This window comes from Diadema setosum, chromosome 20 (genome assembly GCF_964275005.1).
Source record: "Diadema setosum chromosome 20, eeDiaSeto1, whole genome shotgun sequence".
Classification (NCBI taxonomy): Eukaryota; Metazoa; Echinodermata; class Echinoidea; order Diadematoida; family Diadematidae; genus Diadema; species Diadema setosum.
The window spans coordinates 19,163,996-19,187,506 of record NC_092704.1 but is presented as its reverse complement, the minus strand read 5'-3'; the positions used below and the strand labels follow the sequence as shown (position 1 = coordinate 19,187,506).

Here is a 23,511-nt window from a genome sequence, read left to right as displayed (position 1 = left end):
TATCAGTGACGTCGGATATTCCACCAACACTCCCTCATTACCATATTCCCCTCTGCAGATTCACACTTTTTCAGTCGAAATATATGTTTTTTTTTTTTTTGTTGAAAGTAGTTCATTAATAGAGATACCAACAACATACATATATATATATATATATATATATATATTTTTTTTTTATAATTTGCGAGGACTGCCTCACTTTGAATAACTAGTCAGAACATGAAGGGCTATTTGGTGTAGATAGAAGGGGCAGATTATCTTGAGCTCTTGTGTTTTCTGGTAAATTAAAGTACATGAATTATTTGAATAATGCTGGAGATGTATGAAAATTTGCATGATGTACATGCTGCAACGCTGCACATGGATGCATGTACACATTGTATTTGAGTACAAAGTACTGCTTGAGGGCGAAAGAAGGGCTGAACAAAAACATCAACACTCATATAATGCTGGTATCTTATTTCTTTTGTAAGCTTCCATACCTTGAACTATTCACTGCCATGCTTGATAGTAGAAGCTCTAAGAACTTTACCTGTGGATTGAAGATTTATATCATCATTGTCCCAATAGATTTTGCTTGATGATTCATGTTCACTGTAGCTTGCTGCTTGTCAAGACTGCATCACACATTCTCCACATTGATACATTTTTGAAAGAGGACCATACTCATACATGGCACCCAACACAATTTTTGTTGCTAACATTCTGAATACACTATACAAGACATCTCATTCGCTCCAAAGTCGAACAACAGCTATTTTTCAAAACTCATGATTTTATGTTTTGATGTCATTTGTCGTGTAAATTTGTTGGGGTGCCGTAAAGAGAAACTTGTGCACAGGTTTACAGGGTTTAGAAAACATGATGAAGCAACTTTGTACTCTACGTGTTTGGTGTTTTTGTTTGTTTTAAGAGGAAACTCAGAGGTTTCCTGCAATATTCTCCCAATGACTTAGATGGTGCCTAGTCACATAATGTTTCTATTAAAAGGCTAAATAGGTATTATTCTTCACAGGTAGAGTATCAAGCATATGTAGCTGACGTGTAGTACTGATACACTGTGTACGTAATTTGAAAGGTTGTAAAACTGGTATGGGTTTATCTTGGCCTACACGTTTTTGTGCTTTGGTTTCATTCTATAACAGGATTTCTTTTGCAGAGTTGCAATTGTGTATTTAGTTAGTGATATTTGCTGTGAAAGTGTACATTATTTACATGATCTAAAATATGGATATTCTCTATATAGCAATGTACCAGTACATTGTACATATGTACATGTTGTATACTACCAACAATCAAACTAGACTCGGAATTTGTCAACACTGACAAATTAGGTGATCCGATCTATTGGGAAATCAATGATTTGAGTCCTGATCCCAATAGGCATGACCATACAGGTTTCATCTGTCTTGAGGGGACATTGGCCATGTGATGTTTGAAGTCTCATTTAGAAAAGGGAGTCAGACCTGCCATCTTTGGTACCGAATTCCGTATGCACTAACGAAGATACAGAATGAAGTATATTTTGACCTTTGACCCCATTTTGCACACCAAAGATGGCATCTGAGCAAAAAGTGGTTATTTTGTGAAATGATTCTTGTAACATGGTCTTTGCGTGTGCAAAATATGGGAAAGTTAGGACAATTATTCACCAAGATACAGGATGAAACATTTATGACCTTTGACCCTAATTTACATACCCAAGATGGTGTCCGATCAAGTTAGTTGTTATATTATGAAATAATGTACGTGACATGAACTAAACATGTGCAAAATATGGGGGTGATAGAGGCTGTTTTTCTTGAGTTATTGCAAAGAAAGTTGCAAAAAGAAAGAAATATCTCAATACATCGAAGATAAGCTTTAATTTCAACCAAGTTTTTTAGCATGATCCCGACATCGTATTAAGAAACAAAAGGCACACGACGATAGCGCAAAGTCTCAGCTACAACATATTAAAATCTGGGAGAATTTCACCGAAGGGTAAGTGAGCTAGTGCTCGATAAGGACAATCATGTCAACTTTCACATCTAGAAAAATTCCCTCCCATAGAGATAACACGTCATAACGAAGATACAGAAAAAAGTACATATCACCCTTGACCCCACTTTGCACAGACAAGATGGCATCTGAGCAAAAAGTGGTTATTTTGTGAAATGATCCTTGTAACATGGTCTTTACGTGTGCAAAATATGTGATGCGCTCCGTCGGAATGAGTCAAAAGTCGCAAAAAATGAAATCGTAGTTATGTCTATATGTGAATTCTACAGACTCTAAGCTTTACACTGATATATAATACAACTCATTTCGACATCCCTATAGATCATAAAAACGAATATTAACCACGCTTATGATGTCAGTCCATTTTCTAAATAACGGAGAAAATCGCTCTCAAAGTTCAGGCTATGTTCAAGCTCACGACCTGTTTCTTTCGCGGGACGAAACAATACAACAGTCCTGCTTAGCGACGGCGTTTACGCTCCATCGCACGTACTACCATATAAGGCGATAGCTTGGGTGTGTAAGATAATTAACCAATCGCAGGACAGGTCTATCATTAACGATTCTGACCAATACGGCAGCCCGAATGTAAACTTCGGTGCGTCTGTGTCCGTGCCGCTGCCGCCGCATGAATGAGTCGGTACGCGTTGTGTTTCGGCTGCGGTGTAGTTTGCCGCAAGTTTTGAACTCACAAACAATAGGAAACAGTAGAAAGAAAAAAAGGCACGCAATGCGTATTACGAGAAGCGTCTTTTAGTGAGGGCGTTGATCGCTTCCATTCTCCTCCCATGTTGTTGTCAATGGAAACGTTTAGCAAGTACCAATAGCTAAATAGAACCTGTGAACCCATTGTAGGCGGGAGTTCAAAAGACAGCATCGGTAGAGAAAATCAATGAAGTTAATTAACGATAGTCGTCTTTTGAGATTGTGTTCTTTGCATGTATTAAAAACCCTCGAATTATGCGCATGGTCATAATGTTGCAGAGCATCAAAGACTGCTTTTACGTCTGTTCTGCTGCAGCTGTATACAGTCGTAACATTCTGAATTCCCGCCATATTAGGCACATTCCTTTATAGACGTTGCGTCCACAGTAATTATCGCTTATCACACTTGCCAATGCTGCACAGACTATACGTATCAGAAGCAAAGATTGATGTAGGCCTGACAGCTTCACGTTGGGTTTATATGATTGTATCATATATATACTTCTTATTCTCGGTCACTTTTGTAATACCATAGCATATAAAGAACCATTATATTAACTTGTGGCTTAAGCTGAATGTTTTTACATCACATTTACAATTACAATCTTTCTGCATTTGGGATAGATAATTATACTGACAAATATTCGGAATTGATACTTAGGCCTTCTTCATTTCGTTTTGTATTCATAAACCTTACTAAAATAAAAATGATTGCTTGATTACTTTCGGGTAAAGGAACCACCGGAAAAGGAACTGCATTTGATTTTCTTGTTAACGAACCTAAGCTAATAGCGAACCATATTTCATTGTGTGATTAACGAACCTTGAGAACAATCAATTGTATTACCCCCCCCCCCCTCAAAAAAAAGAGCATTTTAATGTCATGCGTTGTCAATAGTGATAAAAGGCCCGTTTTTATTTCGTAGTGTGTCTCAGTACTCCTGTGTTTATTTTTAAGGATGTGTCTCTCTTTATGATTGCGATTGATGTTCAACTATTTCTTTCCCGCAAGCTTGAAAAGGAAGAAGCTAAAAGTGAGGCAAGGAGACGAGTTTTCTTCCATGAGATACAATCATTAAGACATACATGTATTCCCGAAAGTTGTGTGATTGCTTATGTGCGCTAAAGAATTGTGTCCATTACATGTATCAGGCACTATACAAAACGGTTGAAATGTGCTGAAAGTCGAACTTCGGTTTTTTTTTTTCTATTTCCATTTCAAGCGGGGATAGACTAGAAATTAGTTTGTCTATACTGGCAGGAGACATTAGTTTTCCAGTACATACTCCGCATTTAAACAGTCGCCATATTTTCGTGGTCAGAATCAGATAATGGACACGTGATATATTATAGAAATGAAAATACAAAACAACGAACATGTCATATGTACAAACATTATGAATTTATACTTACCTGTAATATTCTGCATAAAAAAAGCACGCCAATTAAATAATTTAATATAATTAATAGAACACACTGTACACAGCGATATCATGCATGGCAGATCAAATCAAGTTCAATTGGTGAGAAAGCTAAATGCAGTTAAAAAGTTGACTTCTTTACGTTTCTCTTTCAATTTATGAAACAGAATTACTTTGTATATCTATTGAAGCGGATTGTCTCTGTTGCGAACGATCGTCATACATGTATATAGCATTGTTAGTCTTCTGAGCAAATCCGAAACCCTAAATACTTTAATTTTTGCTTGATAATGTAATAACCCTTATAACTTTATAAAGGACTCGCAAATTCAAAGTTTCAAACCGTATACTAAAACACTACATTGTACCCGATGTATTTTAATGCGTTGTGCGTTAGCATGTTAACAGCATCAATCTGCCTTTCATTTTCCGTACGTAAAGCGCACAGAAATGTAACCAAATGTTACCAAATACAGTGGAATGCATTTTACGGCGTGGTATTATCATTAGAAGTATATCCCATTCCTTTTTACTTTTATTTGCTTGAAGCAGTAGTCAAACCATGTGTCATTTTCGTAGCGACATCACTTAGGAATTAGAATGTATGAAGATAATCGTTACTTAATTATTTTGCGCTATCATTATAGCATTTACATTTTCCAACTATTATTGACAGGATTATGTTACTGTGATGGTTACGATTACGAATGTTGGTTATGAATTCAAAAGACTGCTTCATTAATCGAACTATAAAGGTAATAGCCGTTTTGAAAGTTGTTTGGTACAAGTTCAAAACGCAATCGTAGTCATCGTCATAGGGGGAACTGATAGCTCTAGAAAACTTGTTTAGGCCAGTAAAGATTGCCGTATGCAATCTTTGTAGAAAGTTTTGACTTAGGCCATCTTTTGAGTACTTTGAGAAATTATATAAAGAACTCTTTGTTTTGATTATGTCAAGAATTAGTTTGAATTATGAGAATAAAAAGGCGCGGTTACCTCAACAATGTCGTAGTGCGATTAGACATGATGGGTAGAGTGAATTCATGACTTGTTGACTTATCCTTACTGAATTGATGATCACTTCTGTAAACCATCAGTTAAGTCTTGTAGATGATACCTCTGTAATCGTAGTCAAAATTCTTTTGAGCGATGAGACGAAAACCAACAAACAAAATGCCATGTATCATCGCTCGAGTTTCCAACATTTGGCGTCACCCGACCAACAATAAGTGCCGAATCAAATGGAACATTATATTGTGGGATAGCAGACTTTGTTACGATTTTTAAATATTGCAAGCAATTGTTTAAAAAAAAAAGAGGAAATGAGGCAAAATTCAAGAAATTCGAAAAAGCATGTAAATGCAGGCGGTCATGTTTAATAGTCAAAGTAAGAGATTACAATCGGCCATGCGGATGTATAATATGATATGATTCTGTACGTTCTGATATAATGCAACTGCTTGTTTGTTTGTTTGTTTGTTTGTTTGTTTGTTTGTTTTGAATTACCATGGTCTTTGTCGGGGTAAAGATGAAGAAAAATAGTAGAGTGTATCACTCTCAAGTCCGGATTATTGCGATAAGTGTGTATTCCCGCCATTTCTATACAGGTAAACGATTTAAGCTTGGTATGCTTTTATAAAAGCCTATGGTGTCACGCAGAAGAACTGATTCCGCGATCGCTTTTAACCTTTCATAAAATTCACGTTTTAAGATAGTAACGATAGCTTGTAAGAGATAAAGTAAGTTAGCGTCCCTGACTGTGGTTCTGAACACAAAAGGGGACTGAAAAATTATCTTACAATTTAGCGTACATAATGCCAATCCTCCAACACTGTTGCTCCATTACAGTATGTCACTGATTCTGCTATCAATGGCGAAGAAAGAATACTGGTTGCGTGATTATCCACCCCTTGATAGCAGGAAGTTTACCTTTCATTGTTCAAGGCTTCGTTGATGCGGGGTTTACTCGGATAAAAGGCGTGAACAGTGTCGCCCGAGTTCTTTCATTCGAATTCCTCACAATACACAATTCAATAGGCAATTAGCGCTGCTACTTCGCAAAGCTGTTAGCCAAATTCTTTGCAGACTTGACCTCTCACTTGTCAGCTACACGTAATACACGACAAACAGCTATCATTACAAGCATTCTGATAAAAACAAAATGAAGAAGCACACTTTTGAGTAGCGACACAGCTTTCTGTCACTTTCTCAAATAGGTCTTACTTCTGAAAAATACACAGATGACAAGAGTCAGAATATCCTCCAAAGGGAACACGAGCTATTTGGGCATAATAATAATGTTTGTCTTCCGATTTCTCTCCGTGCCGTCACGGCCCAAACCATCATAAGTAAATAGGGCAATAATTTTTATTAACCAAGGAAATAATATTACGCATTACATACATTTGGCTAATTATCACACGAACTGTCGACTTTATAAAAACAAGAATAATTGACAACTTAGGCCCTACTATATCTCCAAAGATGAACTTTAAACAGCAAGTCACATACCAGGGAACGAAAGTTATAATCATTTGAATGAATTCATTAATGAGGCCAATAACCGTTGTAAAAGTACACACACGCATCACTAGAGAGGTTTCAAGTTCGATATGTGATCATTTTAGCTCATTGATAAAGTATCATAAATTTTGCGTGATCGTCGTTGGAATAATTTTTTTCAGCGCCATTTGTGCGTCACATCAATCACCACTTCATGAAATGTGGTGCATGTATCAAACGCAACTCGCTGGTCATGCAATTGATAGCCTTGGTCAGCTCACTGTTATTGCGTAATTCTAAAGCCCTCGCCGCCGCCGCCGCACGCACCATGCTTTGTTTTGTCTTCAATGGGGTCAAGAGCAATGCTTCATTAGCATACGCCCTAGCAACGGAGGCGGAGTCTCGATCGGGCGAGAACAATAGGTGCGAAACACAACGCAAAGGCGAGCGTTCGAAAAAAATGTAACCGAAAAAAATGGTCTCAGAAAAACTGCGATTTGGGACACTTGCACTCATTTTTACATGCTGAAATTTTCTGTACAAATAGATAAAACATCAAGGAATCAAAATCCGTCATAAAAAAATTTCGACCCGAGCAGTGCTTCCCCTTCATTTTCGGCTCATTACGGGAAAACTCCCCGTGCGACTTATGACTCATTTTGTTGGAGCGTCACACATATGGGAAAGATAGGACATGTATTTACTAAGATACAGGATGAAATATTTATGACCTTTGACCCTAATTTACATACCCAAGATGGTGTCCGATCAAGTAGTTGTTATTTAATGAAATAATGTACGTGACATGAACTAAACATGTGCAAAATATGGGGGTGATAGGGGATGTCTTTCTTGAGTTATTGCAAAGAAAGTTGCAGAAAGGAAGAAATATCTCAATACATCGAAGATAAGCTTTAATTTCAACCAAATTTTTTGACGTGATGCCGACGTCGTATGAAAAAATGAAGGGCACACTTACGATAGCCCAAAGTCTCAGCTACAACATACTAAAATTTGGGAGAAATTCACCGAAGCATAAGTGAGATAGGGCTCGAGAAAGATAGTCATGTCAATTTTCATTTCCAGAAAAACTGCACTCCCATAGAGATAACACGTAAAATGGTCAAATTTGACAAGATTACTTTGAATCCATTTTTACGAGGTGATGCCTTCATCCAATCAAAATGCTGTTATTATATTAATGAGAAAGCATTTAATAAGCTACAACATACTGAAATTTGTGTGAAAATTGGCAAAGGATAAGTGAGATACGCTCGAGTGAACTTGAAATTTGATGACGTAATTGGGAAAATTTACTTTTTTAACTTTATTAAGAAATTTGATATCTTTTAATCATTTTTTCAGTATCGCCAACCCATGAAATGATATGTACAACTCATCAGCTTTCAAAATATGTAAAGAAAATGGAGGGTCACCGTCCATCCTGACGAGTTAAATCGGATTTAAAATTGGCGGTTTTTTGGCATTGTTGCACTGTATATCGCCATTGACGCGCGCGCGGAATTTCAACTTTGACGGGCCCGTATGACGTCATATTGAGTCGGATTGACTTGAAACTTGGTAGAAACATTCCTTTATATTTCAGACATCCGATCCGTGTGAAAAAAACGGGAAATTTCTGTTGCATACGAGCTGTGCGTGCGTATATGTGCGCGCGCGTACGCGTCCGTCCAATTTTTTCAATTTTTCAAAAAATGCTCGAAATGGTCTGAAACGTGTGCAAAAAAAATTTGAGCTCGATTTGAGCATACAAATATTTCAACGCGCGCGTACGCGCACTTTTTAAAAATAAATGTGAATTTTGATAATATGAGTAGAATGCGCTTGACTTGAAATATATGTGACGTAAATTTCATTGAAAAATTCCTGTCCATTAATGAGATATGCATGAAAATGTGTTTTCATATAATGACGTCATAGTGACGTCACGGTTGACTGATCACTACGATTTTATAAAATTTGTTGACTTTGGGACATGATACATATATGGTATAGTTTTGAAATTGATAGGAGGAACACTTTCTGAGCTAATCGAAACACAACTTTTGAGGAGAAATAAAGAAGAAGAAAAAGAAGAACAAAGAATCCGTACAGATACAGAAGGTGATCAGAGAGGATACTCGGATCACCTAAAAAAAAAAAATCTATGTGAAATACCTTGTTACCCTGATAAAGCAGGACCTTTAGGATAAGTTGTGTGTGTACAATTTGTAGGAGTCATTAGGGCTTTGCAAAACATGTTGTTGTATGACACTTGACAGAGAAGGGCACATACCGGTAACTAATTCCCTACAGGAACCTTGTGGGTAAAAAGATGGCAATTTCAGATTCTCTTACGGAACTGGTTTTTAAAAGGTGATGTCCCACGCTATCGACACATTACATGTGACATTGCTGCAGGACAACAACATGAAGAAAATACTTTAGTATAAACCAAATTTAGCATACAATGTACACTGTATTTCTACAATATTTCTAGCAAAATGAAAGAGTACTTGAAAGTGTATCTCTTTGAGAAAGCAGGGTGAAAAATATGCACACCCTATAACATGTGTAACATGCTGAGAGATTCAAATTCATGAAATTCTTCCGTTGAGATGTTTTCATTGCAATGCTGAGGAATGTGTACCTTTCATTAAAAAAAAAAGATGAAATTTTGTGGACTTCTCTGTTATATATTCTCTAGATTGTCCTGCAGTGATGTCACAAACTACAATGTATTGTAGTCTTCTCATCTAGCAATGATGGCTCTGAAACCTGAAAAAAATTATAACTTTTGAACAGATTGTTTGATTTTTCTCAAACTTCACTGATGTGCTCTACTTAGCAGCTGCATTTACTCAATCCACACACAATACATTTATATACCATTGAGGTGAACTAGTCCTTTTATCAGGAAAAAAAAAATGACTTATTTTAGAAATAGACAAGTATTTTTTTTTTCATAATGAACAAAATTTTGTTTCCAATTTACATGAGAAGACACAAGATCCATAATAACAAAGGGGTTCATAGATTATTTTTTTTAACATTATTTAGTAAAGTATTTGCATGTGATCAGCATTCAATTATTGGTGTATTGAGATCACTTATGTGCAGCAAAATATTCTTGCGTTGAAAGCACTAGATATGTGACAATGTTGTATCTCCACCCATTTTGTGGTAAATCTACATGTAGGATGCAGAGCTAAAAGATATTAGAATAATTGAAAATTAAGACAGTCTGGCAAATTTCTAGTTCCTATCCCTCGTAGTGTCCTGTTTTAGTTTAAATATGATGAAATGTACATCTGTGAATGATAAGAATTTAAATCGGACTGCTGGTATCAAATATTGCTTGTACCCGTGTGTTAATCAACCTGCACAATTCACTAAAGGTGCATAATGCATGAAAAAAAAAAAACCACAAGATCATTGTCATTATATTAGTGCAGGTACACTGTACAGTGTACATAAAATGTGAGTCTTCCTGAGTGCAGTTGAGGTCATGTATTTATAGCTTTAGACACACTACAGTACCATGTGCTATCATTGCCATAATAGGAAAGCCTTGGGAGCTTTGAAAAATATATCAGCAGTAGTCATCTCCTCAAAATCTGCGGTGTTAATACAGTGCAGCTATTGTGATTCAAAATAACAATTCTTGTGACTCTGGCATAGCGGGCTGCAGGAAAGTGGTAAATAATTTATGCAAGATGGTCAACAAAATGCATCCTAGGTAGGCATATTTTACAGCTACCATCATCATAAGTAAAGAAGAAGAAGAATGTATTTCATTTCTTTGTAAAACTTATAAATACCTGGTATGCTTTTATTATACAGTCACATCAGATGCTTGTACAATCACATCAGGGCAGTGTTTTGCTTGTTTGTGCATACCTTTTGTTTGTTTGTTTGTTTAGGGGGGCTGTATTTGTCTGCTCTAGACAAGGTTTCATTGTTTTTTCCTTCTTTTAATTTTGTAAGATGTTTAGTTACATTGTAAGTGTATAATGGGTACTCCAATGCTGATACATACTGTAGGCCTGAATTCACGAAGGTAGTACAAATGAAACCATGGTTTAAACCATGGACAAAAACCATGGAGCGCCAAGTGCCACACGGAATATTTCATTACAAAATTGGTCATTTCGTCGACAAAATGACCATTTCGTTAACGAAATTATCATTTTGTGGACGAAATGTTCATTTAGTTCCAAAACGTTGTCATTCAGTTACAAAATAATCATTTCATCGATGAAATGACTGATATCGTAACGAAATGTTCCATGCGACACTTGGCGCTCCATGGTTTTTGTTCATGGTTTAAACCATGGTTTCATTTATGCCACCTATGTGAATTCGGGCCATAGTGTTTGCAAAGAAAGTTGGTACTGTCTGCAGTTTGGAAACAATGTTCAAAGTAATTACACTTGATTTTAGTTGTGTGAGAGGAAACAACACCTACAAACTGTATTCTATTCTTTCATCTCTAGGTTAGTTTAAAACATTTTTGGCTCACTTGAACGAAAGGCTCAAGTGAACCTGTGATCATTATCATCCCGTGTACAAGCATAACTTTTTACATTTTCAGCTTTACCTTAAAAACCTCATGACAGACTTTTACTAATCTTGGATAGGATCTACCGTAACTTTGTTCTAAAATGGGCACCGTGGGGCCAAGTTCCCCATATTAAGGAATCTGTGAAAATCTTCTTCTCAAGAACTAGAACTGATATTAACTAGAGCTTGAAGTTAATAGGGCTGTGAGTAGCATGTTCATGGGTGACTGTAGTATAAATTTGGTTCAAATGCAATCCGACCCCCCCCCCCTCCAAATCTAAAATTGTTATACATTGTAGACATGACTGATCATTATCTTGAAGCTATTCAGCCAGGAATGACATTATTTTTTGCACTTTTTTTTTATAGAAGAATGTTATTTTTTTTTTGAATCAATCTATCAATGGGAAATTGTTAGTTTGTAACATCATCAGCTCACTCATTTGCATACTATTGATGTCAATATTTCACCTCGCAGTGGGAATTGTCATAATTTTGTTGGCATAACAACATAAGCGGCGATACGCGTGGCCCCTTCTCAACACTCATCCGTCATGAACTTGGCAAAACATGTATCTACTCTTGTGCATGCAATGTATTTTTTTGCCATCATTTACGTAGTGAGTGATAGGCTGCGCGCCATGCATAGCCGAAAGAACCATGCGCAAAATGACATTGTATAACATGTACGTGCACCATTGATCAAAATCCCTAGACTGGACTTACATTGTTTTGCTGTACATGTAGCAATAGCTTGGTTTGGTTGATGCGGTAAAACAATGTATGTTTTGATAAATGCAAATTATTGTAGAAATAAGGGGTCTAGAAAATTAATTTGCATTCAGGATCATTGATACTGTTGGTCCCTTCAGGATTAGATATGAAGTATTAAACAAACACAGAAAAAGAGTGGTACCTTTGCAAAACTTTAAACTCCATTTACTAAAAGAAGTTTCATGTAAGAGTGTTGTTTTGCCATCTCACAGCCGACATTGAGGAGAACAATACTTCACAAAGAAAGAGTTGTTTTCAAGTGAAATACAGTAGTGCCTTGGAAATCAATCATCTTGCTTTAAAAACATGAGTCTGAGTTTGTGTAGACATTATACATCCAGAATAAGGTAGAGTCATTAAAAAGATGGAATAGAGTGGATGCTTTTGGGAGGATGAAAAAGGCATACCATAGCATCCAGCAGGGTACTTCATGATGCATCTTGGTCTGATGGCTTGAGCAATGGAGACAACATGTGTGCAGGTTAGCGGTTAGCAGTCATATTGAAGTATTGTGGTAGTCCAGATAATTAAAGGGAGAAAAAACACAAGTATGGTAACACACCATGTGGCTACCTATAGATTAAACACAGGATGAAGAAAGCTGACACTACATTGTACAGTAATTTGTTTGTGCATGTGGGACAAAGGGTGTGTTTATGCTCAATTTGCGAAGGCAGAATCAGCGTTTTGAAACGCTGATTCAAAATGCTGATTCAAAATGCCATTCACGGGAGCACTGTTTATGCTCACTTCCTTCGAGCCTTGGAAAGAGCGTGCGCGATTGCTTCGCTGACCTCAGCAGAGGCAGGTCAATTGGGGCGTACGTGCGCTTTTTTTTGGAAGTTCTGGCCCGAGTGTGTACATTGTTCATGTTCCGTAGCATGTCTAATATAATTTCGAATACACACAATTCAATTTCAATTCAATTCAATTCAATAAAGGTTTTATTCAATCATGTATCGCAGCCAGTGGCTGAATTGCACATGTTTACAAAGATAAAAGATACAATCATGATTATTAATTCATATAAAACAAGAAAATTGAATCTCCTACAAAATACACTTAACTTAAACTGAAAATATTAACTTAAACATTGAAAAGCTTAAAATATACAAAAAATTATTACTAAAATAATTATCACTATTAATGATAAACAATAAAAAAATAATATGAACATAATTCAATCATCAAATTACAAATTAGTAATTACATTTCTATTTATATACTCCCTAGATCAACAATTTAAAACTTTAAAAAGACGCTTATATAGCTGATGGCATAATTGCACATATTTCTATAATAAACATTAATATAATCACTATTGAAAAAGGCAATATCTAGTGTGTATATACAATGTATAATACACTCAAAGCAATGAAAAATAAACTGACTTACATTGTAATGACGAAAGCATAAAAATATAATTATAAAAGATATTATAAGAAGAATAATCCATGTAATATACTCTATGTTTGATCAAAAAATAATATATTGCACCAGGAACAAAATCAATATTGAAACTTAAATTATGTATTTGAGAATGTGTGCTTATTTGCGCATATGTATGGAAAGGGGGTTGTGTGTTTGAGTGTGTGTTGGGGGTATGTGTGTGTGTGTGTGAGCGTGTGTGTGTGTGTGTGTGAGTGTGTGTGTGTGTGCATGTGTGTGTGTGTGTGTGTTTGTGCGTGCATGTGGGGGTGGGTGGATGTGCGTGTGTGCATACCCACAATCAATGAATCAAAGTTATATGATAAATTATATCAAAATAAGAGCAATGGGAACATTGTCATAATCACCTAAAATATATAAAGTACACAATCTTTGAATCTTGTGCATTGTATCAAAATAAATTGCAAATCCATTAATACGCTATAATGTATTGCTTATTCACCATCTAATTACAAATGACACATTATGCATATCTGAGTATATAAATGAGATGCACAACCCCCCCCCCCCAAAAAAAAAGGGGGGCATATATAATGATATTGCATATTTTTCAACTAAGAAGATATATATATATATATACATACATATATGTATATCAAACATACAGACCAGATATACAATGATTGTGGGTTTATATTTTTTTTTTTCCTGATTTCCCAAATAATACTTATGGTTTCAATACACACGTATAAGAGTGACTGTGCTATCACTTTAAAAATAAATTCCAAATTAGGATATTTATCACCACAAAAACAAATAACAAATTATAATATTTTTTACCATTCAAATATCTTAACAATTACTTTAATAGCTATATAAGCGGTGACATAAGGGGGGAAAAAAGGGCATCGGAACCAACTGAAGTTTCAGTACTGTGACAAAATAAACTTATAAAGATGAATTTATCGCAAAAAAAATAACAAGTAAGATATATTAATTTTCTTATTAATTACTAAACTACAAAAAGGCAGCTGCAATACTGCATTCAATCAGCTACAAAGTTTCACTATTAAGAAGTCTGATGAGATAAGGTATGGAACTATCCTGGAACCTTTTTGTTTTACATTTGAACATTTCATACTTTTTCTTTGAGCGCAATGCATGGTCATGGGTCGGTTTTTGTGGTAGCCAGTTACAAACCAGGGGGTTCTTTTCTAAACTGTGGGCAAAGTCAAGACACAATTTTTTTCTTCTTTCTGACAAAGTGCTGAGATTACACAACTCCAGGGCCTCATCGTAAGTGGAGTACGATGTGCCTAGCATGATTTTGCACGCCCTTTTTTGAATTGTTTCCAACTGATTATCTTGCTTTTTTGTGAGTGCACCATTAAACACAGGGGTTCCATACTCGAGGACAGGTCTGATATATCCGGAGTATACTGTTATCAAATCAGTCAATGGGATATGAAAACGTTTGAGGCTACGAAGCATATACAGTTTTCTATTGCACTTTTTGACTACTTGCAAGATGTGGCTCTCCCATTTGAGATTTGCCTGTACCACAACACCTAGTATCTTAGCTTCAGTTACCACACTCAACTCAACATTGTCTATGAACAGAGGTTCAGGTAGTGGAGGATGTTTGCAAAATGTTACTTGCATTGTACAACATTTTGAAGGATTCAGTTTCATGTTATTGTTACCAGTCCAACTACTAAAGTCATTGAGTGCATCTTGAATGAGGGGTTGTTGAGTTAGCTTTCTGCTTTCAATCAAAGTGAGATCATCCACATATTTGAGGTATTGGACAGGCGCTGTTTCACATGCATCATTGATCATTATTAGGAAAAGTATGGGTCCAAGCTTAGTGCCCTGGGGCACACCTGCATTGATGGTGTTCCAGCTGGACATGCTTCCGCTGTACTTTACGTACTGTGCACGATGTTCAAGGAAACTTATTATCCATGAGACAAGGCACGGTCTAATACCCATGCTGAGCAACTTGCTGACAAGGACATTATGGTCAATTTTGTCGAATGCTTTCGAAAAATCACTGAATACAAGTGTTGAAATGGTCTTGGGAAGTTCTGCATTTTCTAGGATTTGGTGAAGCAATTGTATGAGATAATGGTTGGTGGACAAGCCCTTCCTGTTTCCGTATTGCTTACTATCTATGTGCTTGGAGATATCTTCTAGTAACCATTTAGCCATGAAAGATTCGGCGATCTTAGCGAAGTAGCTTGTAAGAGCAATCGGGCGGAGATTCTGAAGAGTTGGTGGTTGACACTTTGGGATGGGGACAATCTCAGCGCACTTCCATATGTGGGGTACCACACCTTGCTGGAAAGATGCGTTCAACACATTGGCAAGAGGTGAGGCCAGTTCGCAAGCAAACTCCCGCAAGATTCGAACAGGTAAGTCTCCGGTGATGCTTGACTTTCGTTGATTTAAGTTTTTCAGCATTCTGTAAACTTCAAAAGGCTCGATCTGGGGGCACTGATCAGGGGCAGGAAGGAAAGTTGGTAGTTTGTTCCTGTCTAGCGGAGGTAAGTCTGAGGCAATTGAGCAGAAATGATCATTGATACGATTTGCTATTTGAACAATTGACTGCTGGTCTGATTGATCAACATCTGGAACAATGACAGGTGTGTGATCCTGAGGACCATGGGTGATGAGTTTGATCCTCCTGTACCATGCTGCAGGATCACTAGCCTTCAAATTCTGCACTCTTGTGTTGTAGTAATGATGTCTAGCTTTAGCCATAGTTCGGGCGGTTTTGTTTCTGAGGTAGCGCCACAAAGTCAGCTGCTTTCCAGCAAATGCTTCCTGTCTCAGATGTACAAGGGTTTTCACCTCAGCAGTGACCCATGGTTTGTCAGATTTATGCAGGCGGATACTTTTAGTGGGAAGGTAAGTATCTAAGTGAGACTGTAATGTTTTTACGAACGAGTTACATTTCTCAGAAGGATCATTGATGGATCATTGATGTGTGCAATTTCTTCCCATGTATGATGGGTAATCCAATCTCCAAAACTCCGGAGTCCACTTTCCTTCAAGGGACGAACTGTTCGTTTCCTTGTGCCATTGTGATGTTTCTGATAGTTTTTAGGAACCCAATTTACACAGTTATGATCACTAGACGCTATAGGTGCGAGAATGCTGACACGTTGATATAAGTTAGCATGATTGGTTATTATCTTATCAAGCACATTTTCACCCCTTGTAGGTTCTGTCACTACCTGAACAAACCGATCATTTGTCAGAATTGGGTCGATGTTCAAATCATTCAAATCGCCGACAATAGATATCCCTGCATCAGGATATTGAAGCAATAATGAGTCAGTAGTAGCAATGATATGATCGACATATTGTTCAGCATGAGGATCACGAGGTGGGTAATATATGACACAGATGATCAAGCATGATATCTGGCGGGGTAGTCGCTTCGGTCTTAGCTGTATCCACAAGGCTTCAATGACATCCGGTACAGTAACTGGCAGCAATCTAGGTCGATAGTCGTGTTTGGCATATATCGCAACTCCCCCACCGGTTCGACCACTGCGATGTTTCGAGAAGAGGGATAGATCTGGGAGGGAGAACCGGTCGAGTGGAGTGTGGTCATCAAGCCATGTTTCAGTTAAGGCAATAATGTCTACATCATTTTCATCAGCAACGACTGCTAGGTCATCTATCTTGTTGTGTAAAGATCTGACATTCGTGAGCAACACTTTAGGCAGGTTGTACCGTCTTTCACAGTGTTGGGACTGGTTTCTCGGGAGTTTTGTGAGATAGCGTTCAGTTCTAAGACTACATTGTGACAGCCTTTTCCTTGATCTTGGTGTCACAATTACTGGGATTTTCTGACCACTGTCATTATTTGAACCAAATATTGTGTTTGTTAATGTTCGTGTTGCCACCCCACCACGTTTCCCTCTGTGAGAGGCAGGTTTGGAGTTTATACCAAGGTCTTTTATAACATTCCAGATCACAGGGGAAAGTTTAAGATCAGTACTTTGTTCTCCTACTTTGTGCAGAAACTCGCAAGAATACCTGTATTCATCATGGTTCTGCAATGGGCCTGGGTTCGGATTAATGTCACCACATTTCAGGAGGAGTGCACGAAACGTGGCAGTCGATTGGGCAGTGTATGTGATACGCTTGCCAGTAAATTTCCAAGGGACAAGGATACAGGCAGTCATATGCAGAGTAATACTCACAGGGCTCTGAAGTGGCACAGCTGTGACTGCGTGATTCACATGAATTCCAAACAAAAGAAGAGGCAGTAAGAAGAGGAGAGCTTTCTTCATTGTTGCTGATGTTCTCATTCAAGTTTCTTGCAGATTAGCACGTGAGTGCACAATTGAGATCACAATAGAGGGTCGCAAGCTGGATTGAATAGGGGTGTTGGCCGGGCTCCCAAGTCCATTGTGCTTGCTCAGTTGAAGGGTTCCTGCATGAGTGAACCTGCCTGGCTCATAAGATGTCTGCCAAAGCTTGCACATGCAAAATTCAGAAAGTTTTCTCGCTCACTACCCCAACACTGCTACAACTCACGATTTTAAACTTCTCCAGCGAAGTCCAGGCAATTTCATCTGAAGGAAGGTGATAAAACTGCAACTGAATATCAACTTAGTGCAACAAAATACGACTCTAAAAGCAGAGCTCCAAAAGTGTGTCAGCCACATAGGCGAGCACAGCAGACCACACACGTACATTAAAGGACAAGTTCACCTTCATAAACATAAGGCTTGAGAGAATGCAGCAATATTAGTAGAACACATCAGTGAAAGTTTGAGGAAAATTAGACAATCGATGCAAAAGTTATGAATTTTTAGAATTTTTGTGCCGGAACCGCTGGATGAGGAGACTACTAAGGCTCTTGATGTCATATGAGTACAACACTATAAAGAAAATGTAAAGAAAATTCAACATATTTTCACTTTTTTTCACATAATAAAAGAGCACTTGACTTGCCTCTTTTTAAAGGCAATGGGAATGATATTACCCATAACATATGTCAGTATCGAGTCAAGGGAATGTGTACTTTTTTCAAAAGATGAAATTTTGTGAAATTCTCTTTATATTTTCCTTATATTGTTGTACGCATGTGACATCATACACTGCAGTAGTCTTCTCATCCAGCGGTGACTGCACAAAAACTTCAAAAATTCATAACTTTTGAACGGATTGTCCGATTTTCCTCAAACTTTCACTAATGTGTTCTACTAATATTGCTACATTCTCTCAATCCTTATGTTACTGAAGGTGAACTTGTCCTTTTTAACCGTAGACAATGATGGAAAATATGAGTATATATTTCATCAACAGATTGTTGACAAAATCGGAATGTGTAGTTAATAGTCTCGCGTATTAACTATCATTAATTTCATTTATCTCCTACGTTTTAATATTGCGGTAAAAATATATTTTCTATAATAAAACTCACACAAAACAGACCTTAATTTTGTTAATTTTATCCCGACAGGCTTGTCCGGTCCTCCGTACAAAGCCTGCCTTCACCAGCTGCTCTGGGAGAGCAGCTGGGAAAGACACGCGTATGCACAGTACATGGGAAAATTGCACAAGCCAGGGTAGCTGGCTGGCCGGGCGCGCGCTTTTTCACGTGAACCGGAAAGGCGTTTAGATGACGTCACTCTAAACGCGTATAGAAACGCTGTTGCGTTTATGCTTCCCTGTCAAATGTGATTAGTCAGAAATGCTGATCGTAAACGCACCTTTTTGTGCATTTTGGATCAGCGTTTTTGAATCAGCGTTTCTATCGAATTGAGCATGAACGCAACATCGTTTTGCACTAATCACGTTTCAAAAGCCTGATTTTGCCCCCCAAAATGGAAGCATAAACGCACCCAAAGTTGTATATATGTTAGCGGTATTCTACAGTAGGCACTATGCAAACTGTGCTAAAAATGCAGAGATTCAGCCCACTTGTTGGATGAAACAGTAAAGTTAAGAGATCAGACTGCACTGTACCATTCAGTCAGTGAATTGCTAGTTTTTTTTCCCCAATGTTGTATTGGGGTATGCTATCAGAGACAATGCAGTATTGCCGCTAGTAAAGATTTTCAGACAAAGAATTAGTGTTAGCATTTTTGTATGAGATCATAATCTTTGAGAAGGCGTGTACAGTGCACAGTACACTTGTGTATTGATGTGTGTGAGAGGGAAGATTGGATGAATGCTGATCATTATGTCCAGAAAACAAACAAAGAGAAGCCTGCCAAGGATCATGAAGCCGCATAATTCCATTTTAAATGCTCTTTTGTAATGGAGCATTGTCATTTCAACTTAATAGTCTGTCAAAGACTGGTCTTCGTGCAGGTTGGCATGGGTGAATCTACTGACATGAGAGAAGTCATTGAATATAAGCGTTCATACAACTGTACTTGTCTGCATCTATAGACCTACTTGTCAAAGGGGGCATGCTCATACAGGTATTATTACTACTCATCTTCTTGCAATGTATAACAAACAATTGTCAGAATAAGAAAAAAAAAACCAACAACAACACAGAAACATCATACTGTGTGGCAGGTGTGTTACACAATGTATCAGATAAATGACACCCGTTCAACATAGTCAACACCCGTACAAGAAAGTGCATCGAAAAAAAAAAAAAAAAAAAAATGTACTCATAGAGATTCCGTGGCCTTGAGAAATGAATGCAGCCTGTATCATCTTTTATGTTTGATTTTTTGTTGTTGTAAACTTTCCAGTCCTGGAGGAAATTTGGTGATAGCTTACTTCACTTCTGACATTTAATCCAATGCTGCACACTGGCACTGGTCTGATGGTCCCTGACCAGTAAAATTCACTGTCAAACCAGTAACTTTTTGGGAAGTGATTTATCGTGTAAATGTATTGTTTTTGTTTGTTAACTTGAGAAAGTACAATGATTTATGCTTACATTGTATATTATTTACGATAGAACGTGTTATGTGTACATAAGATTTTAATTAATTAAATCTTTTGAAGGTTATAAATGACTCTCTATTTACATCACAATGTCTTCTTGTGATTTCATTCCAGGGGGATCATGTGACTGTTGGCTGGGTGGGGCTGGCTGTGGGCCTTTTCCTGACGACATTCGGCCTCAGCTATCCCATCATCCTTCTCATTAGCTCTATGGCTTTCTTGGCCGGGTGAGTTGTTAAATGATTGTCAGCAGACTTTACCTTTCCTGGGAGACTTCATTATGCAAAATAGCATCACTGCACATGCCGAGGAAAAGTTGTTGCTCCATTTATCTGTTTATGTGCCATGTTCGCACACCCTACTCAGTTGACGGCATGGCAAGTTCGTATATTTTGCTCAAATGCACAAACCCACCCAAATTGATTGATAAATCACCAAATACAACAGTACACGTAGTTGCATTCCTCTCATATGTAATTTGCATTGTGTGATGATTTAATAGCAAGAGATGTTCCCTACTGGATTTTTGAGTTAATTCTAAGTTTTTTTTTCACTGTTTTATGAGTTACATGTTACATGCCTTGACAATACTGTAGCTACTGGTCATTTGAGAGTTGTCCTATAAATTCAATCATAGCAAAGCTTGGCAGTTTCTCTCTCTACACATTTGCTCATTGCATGTCCTGCCTAACAAAAATCTGTAAAAAGATACATGGATTTGAAAAATAGAATTTATTCCCAAAGCATGCCTACATATTTTATGTTGCAGTCTCAAAATAATGTGGCACACAAGGGATTTACACAGTGGCACATAAATACATTGTAGCTAAAATCATTTCACAAACACTATGAGTGTAAGAGGTCTGTGAAATTTAATTCACTTATTTATTTTCATTTGATTGAAATATTATAATGTTGTTGCTGTTTTAAAGAAAGAAGAGAAAGAGAGAAAAATTGGGGCCCTATACATCAAATAATTTGCCCCAGACAATACTAATATAAAACAAATAAATCTTAGAGTATATTAAACAAAAATATTGAATATACCATGATGTCTCCCCAAGAGAGCTCATATATCATCTCCACCAGGGAGCTCATAATGGGCATCTCCGCAAAGGAGCTCATACAGTCTCCACGAGGGAGCTCATATACCAAAATTCAACTATCAAATATTATTATTAAAGTAATATTATCCAAAACCAAAAAATAATCATGTCTCAAAAAAGGGATCATTATAAAGGAGACAATATCTATGTATTTATAATGTAAAAACAATTAATACAGCACCAAATTGCAAAACTGCAAGTGCAAGTTTTGAAGATTACGGATCTTATTATATGAGGAGGTCAACAGGAAGCCAAAGTAGTTGTGTATTGAAACAAACCATTGGAAGAATGATCACAGGTTGGGACTACATACATGTGTAGCTACAATGGTATAAAGGGGGAGGGGGGAGGGGCACAGACAAATGTGTTGGTTAGTGGCTCTGTTTGTGCTTCCCCTTTTCGGGCCATAATCAGCGTTTGGAAACATGATTAGTGCAAAATGTGATGAAAAATGAATGAAAACAATGTTGTATTTAAAAAGGTCACAATTCTTAGTGTACACAACACTGCACACTGGCACTGGTCTGACGGTCCCTGATCAGTAAAAATCACTGGTGGACCAGTAACTTCTTCAGGAATGGTCAAGTAAAAAAATGGAAAAACTGGATACCTACTTGTCCGATAGAAAAATGGGGGATAGTGTGCAGCCCTAGTGTTCGCATTATCTGTCATGCTAGTCTATGTGTGAAGCTTCTGTAGTAGTGAATTGTTTTACAAGTGGTCTTTTTGTCCCCGCCGAACGAGTTCGAGCAGGGGACTGTGAAACGGGCTCCGTACGTGTGTGTGTCCGTGTGTGTGTGTGTCCGTGAGTACGTGTGTATGTGTGTGCGTCCATGTGTGATCAAAATGTTCAATTTGCTACTTCTCTGTCATTTATGAGCCAATTTTGATTCTGTTTGCTTTAAATGATAGCACTACATGGGAGCTTTGAAACTTCTACACAGAATTTCAGTTGTGACCTTTGACCTTGACATTTGACCTATATTGTACATTTTGCTACAAAATGCTGTCTCCTTCGCCATTTCTAACCCGATTTCGATTCTGTTTGCTTTATGTGATGGCACTAGGTGAGGGCTTCAAAACTTCTACACAGAATTTTGACCTTTGATTCTTTGACCTTTGACCTTGATTTTTGACCTATATTGTACATTTTGCTACAAAATGCTACTCCTTTGCCATTTCTAACCTGATTTTGATTCCGTTTGCTTTATGTGATGGCACTAGGTGAGGGCTTTAAAACTTCTACACAGAATTTTGACCTTTGACCTTGATTTTTGACCTATATTGTACATTGGCTACAAAATGCTACTCCTTCGCCATTTCTAACCCGATTTCGATTCCATTTGCTTTATGTGATGGCACTAGGTGAGGGCTTCAAAACTTCTACACAGAATTTTGACCTTTGACTTCTTTGACCTTTGACCTTGATTTTTGACCTATATTGTACATTTTGCTACAAAATGCTACTTCCGGCGGGGACATATATTACGCACCGCGTAATTTCTACTTTTCCTTGTTTTCATTGTTATTCCTTGAATGATGTATGGGTCATAGTGCTGATCAATGTTAAGGAACGATATAGATATTTACCTCATAACAGTGGACACGTATGTTCCTGAAATGCTAACTTGTACATAATAGCACTGTGTGATTTTCTTTCATTTCCTGTCCATGCAGGGGATTGTGGGTAGTGTACAAGGGCCCAGCCTCCGTGGACTCTACAGCCATCTTAGATGAAATCACAGCTACTACCCAGCTTCGGGAGGAAACTATTGGCATCAGACAGGTGAACTCAAATCTTGCAGTCTTATGAAAATCTGTAGCATGCTTGAAAAATTAACTTCAATATGAAAATTTTGCTTGCAGAAAAGGACCAGAGGAATTAGGGGAATTTTAGACTTAATAACTTGAGAATGCACACTTTGAAAAAAAAAAAAGAAAAAAAGGAAAATCTGAGTGTATTGGGCTGATTTATGTTTTGTAATATTCAGCTAGGCCCAAATTACACAATCCATGGACACTTAAAGGCATAATTTACCATTTGCAGATGAAAGCATCAGTGCTTTAAAATAGTTCTAAAATGTGAGTTAGGGATAGAAACAACCACTGTCAAAATT

The 23,511-nt window shown here is 37.4% G+C and overlaps 1 protein-coding gene across 1 annotated transcript in view; it reads left to right on the top strand.

Moving 5' to 3' along the window:
* The window catches only part of LOC140243290 (sorting nexin-13-like), a 64,991-nt gene that overhangs the window by 4,242 nt on the left and 37,238 nt on the right, over positions 1–23,511 (top strand). Inside the window, exons 2-3 of the mRNA XM_072322959.1 lie at positions 20,403–20,515; positions 23,072–23,180. Coding sequence (XP_072179060.1) covers positions 20,403–20,515; positions 23,072–23,180 — 222 coding nt within the window. The remainder of the gene's footprint in view (positions 1–20,402; positions 20,516–23,071; positions 23,181–23,511) is intronic.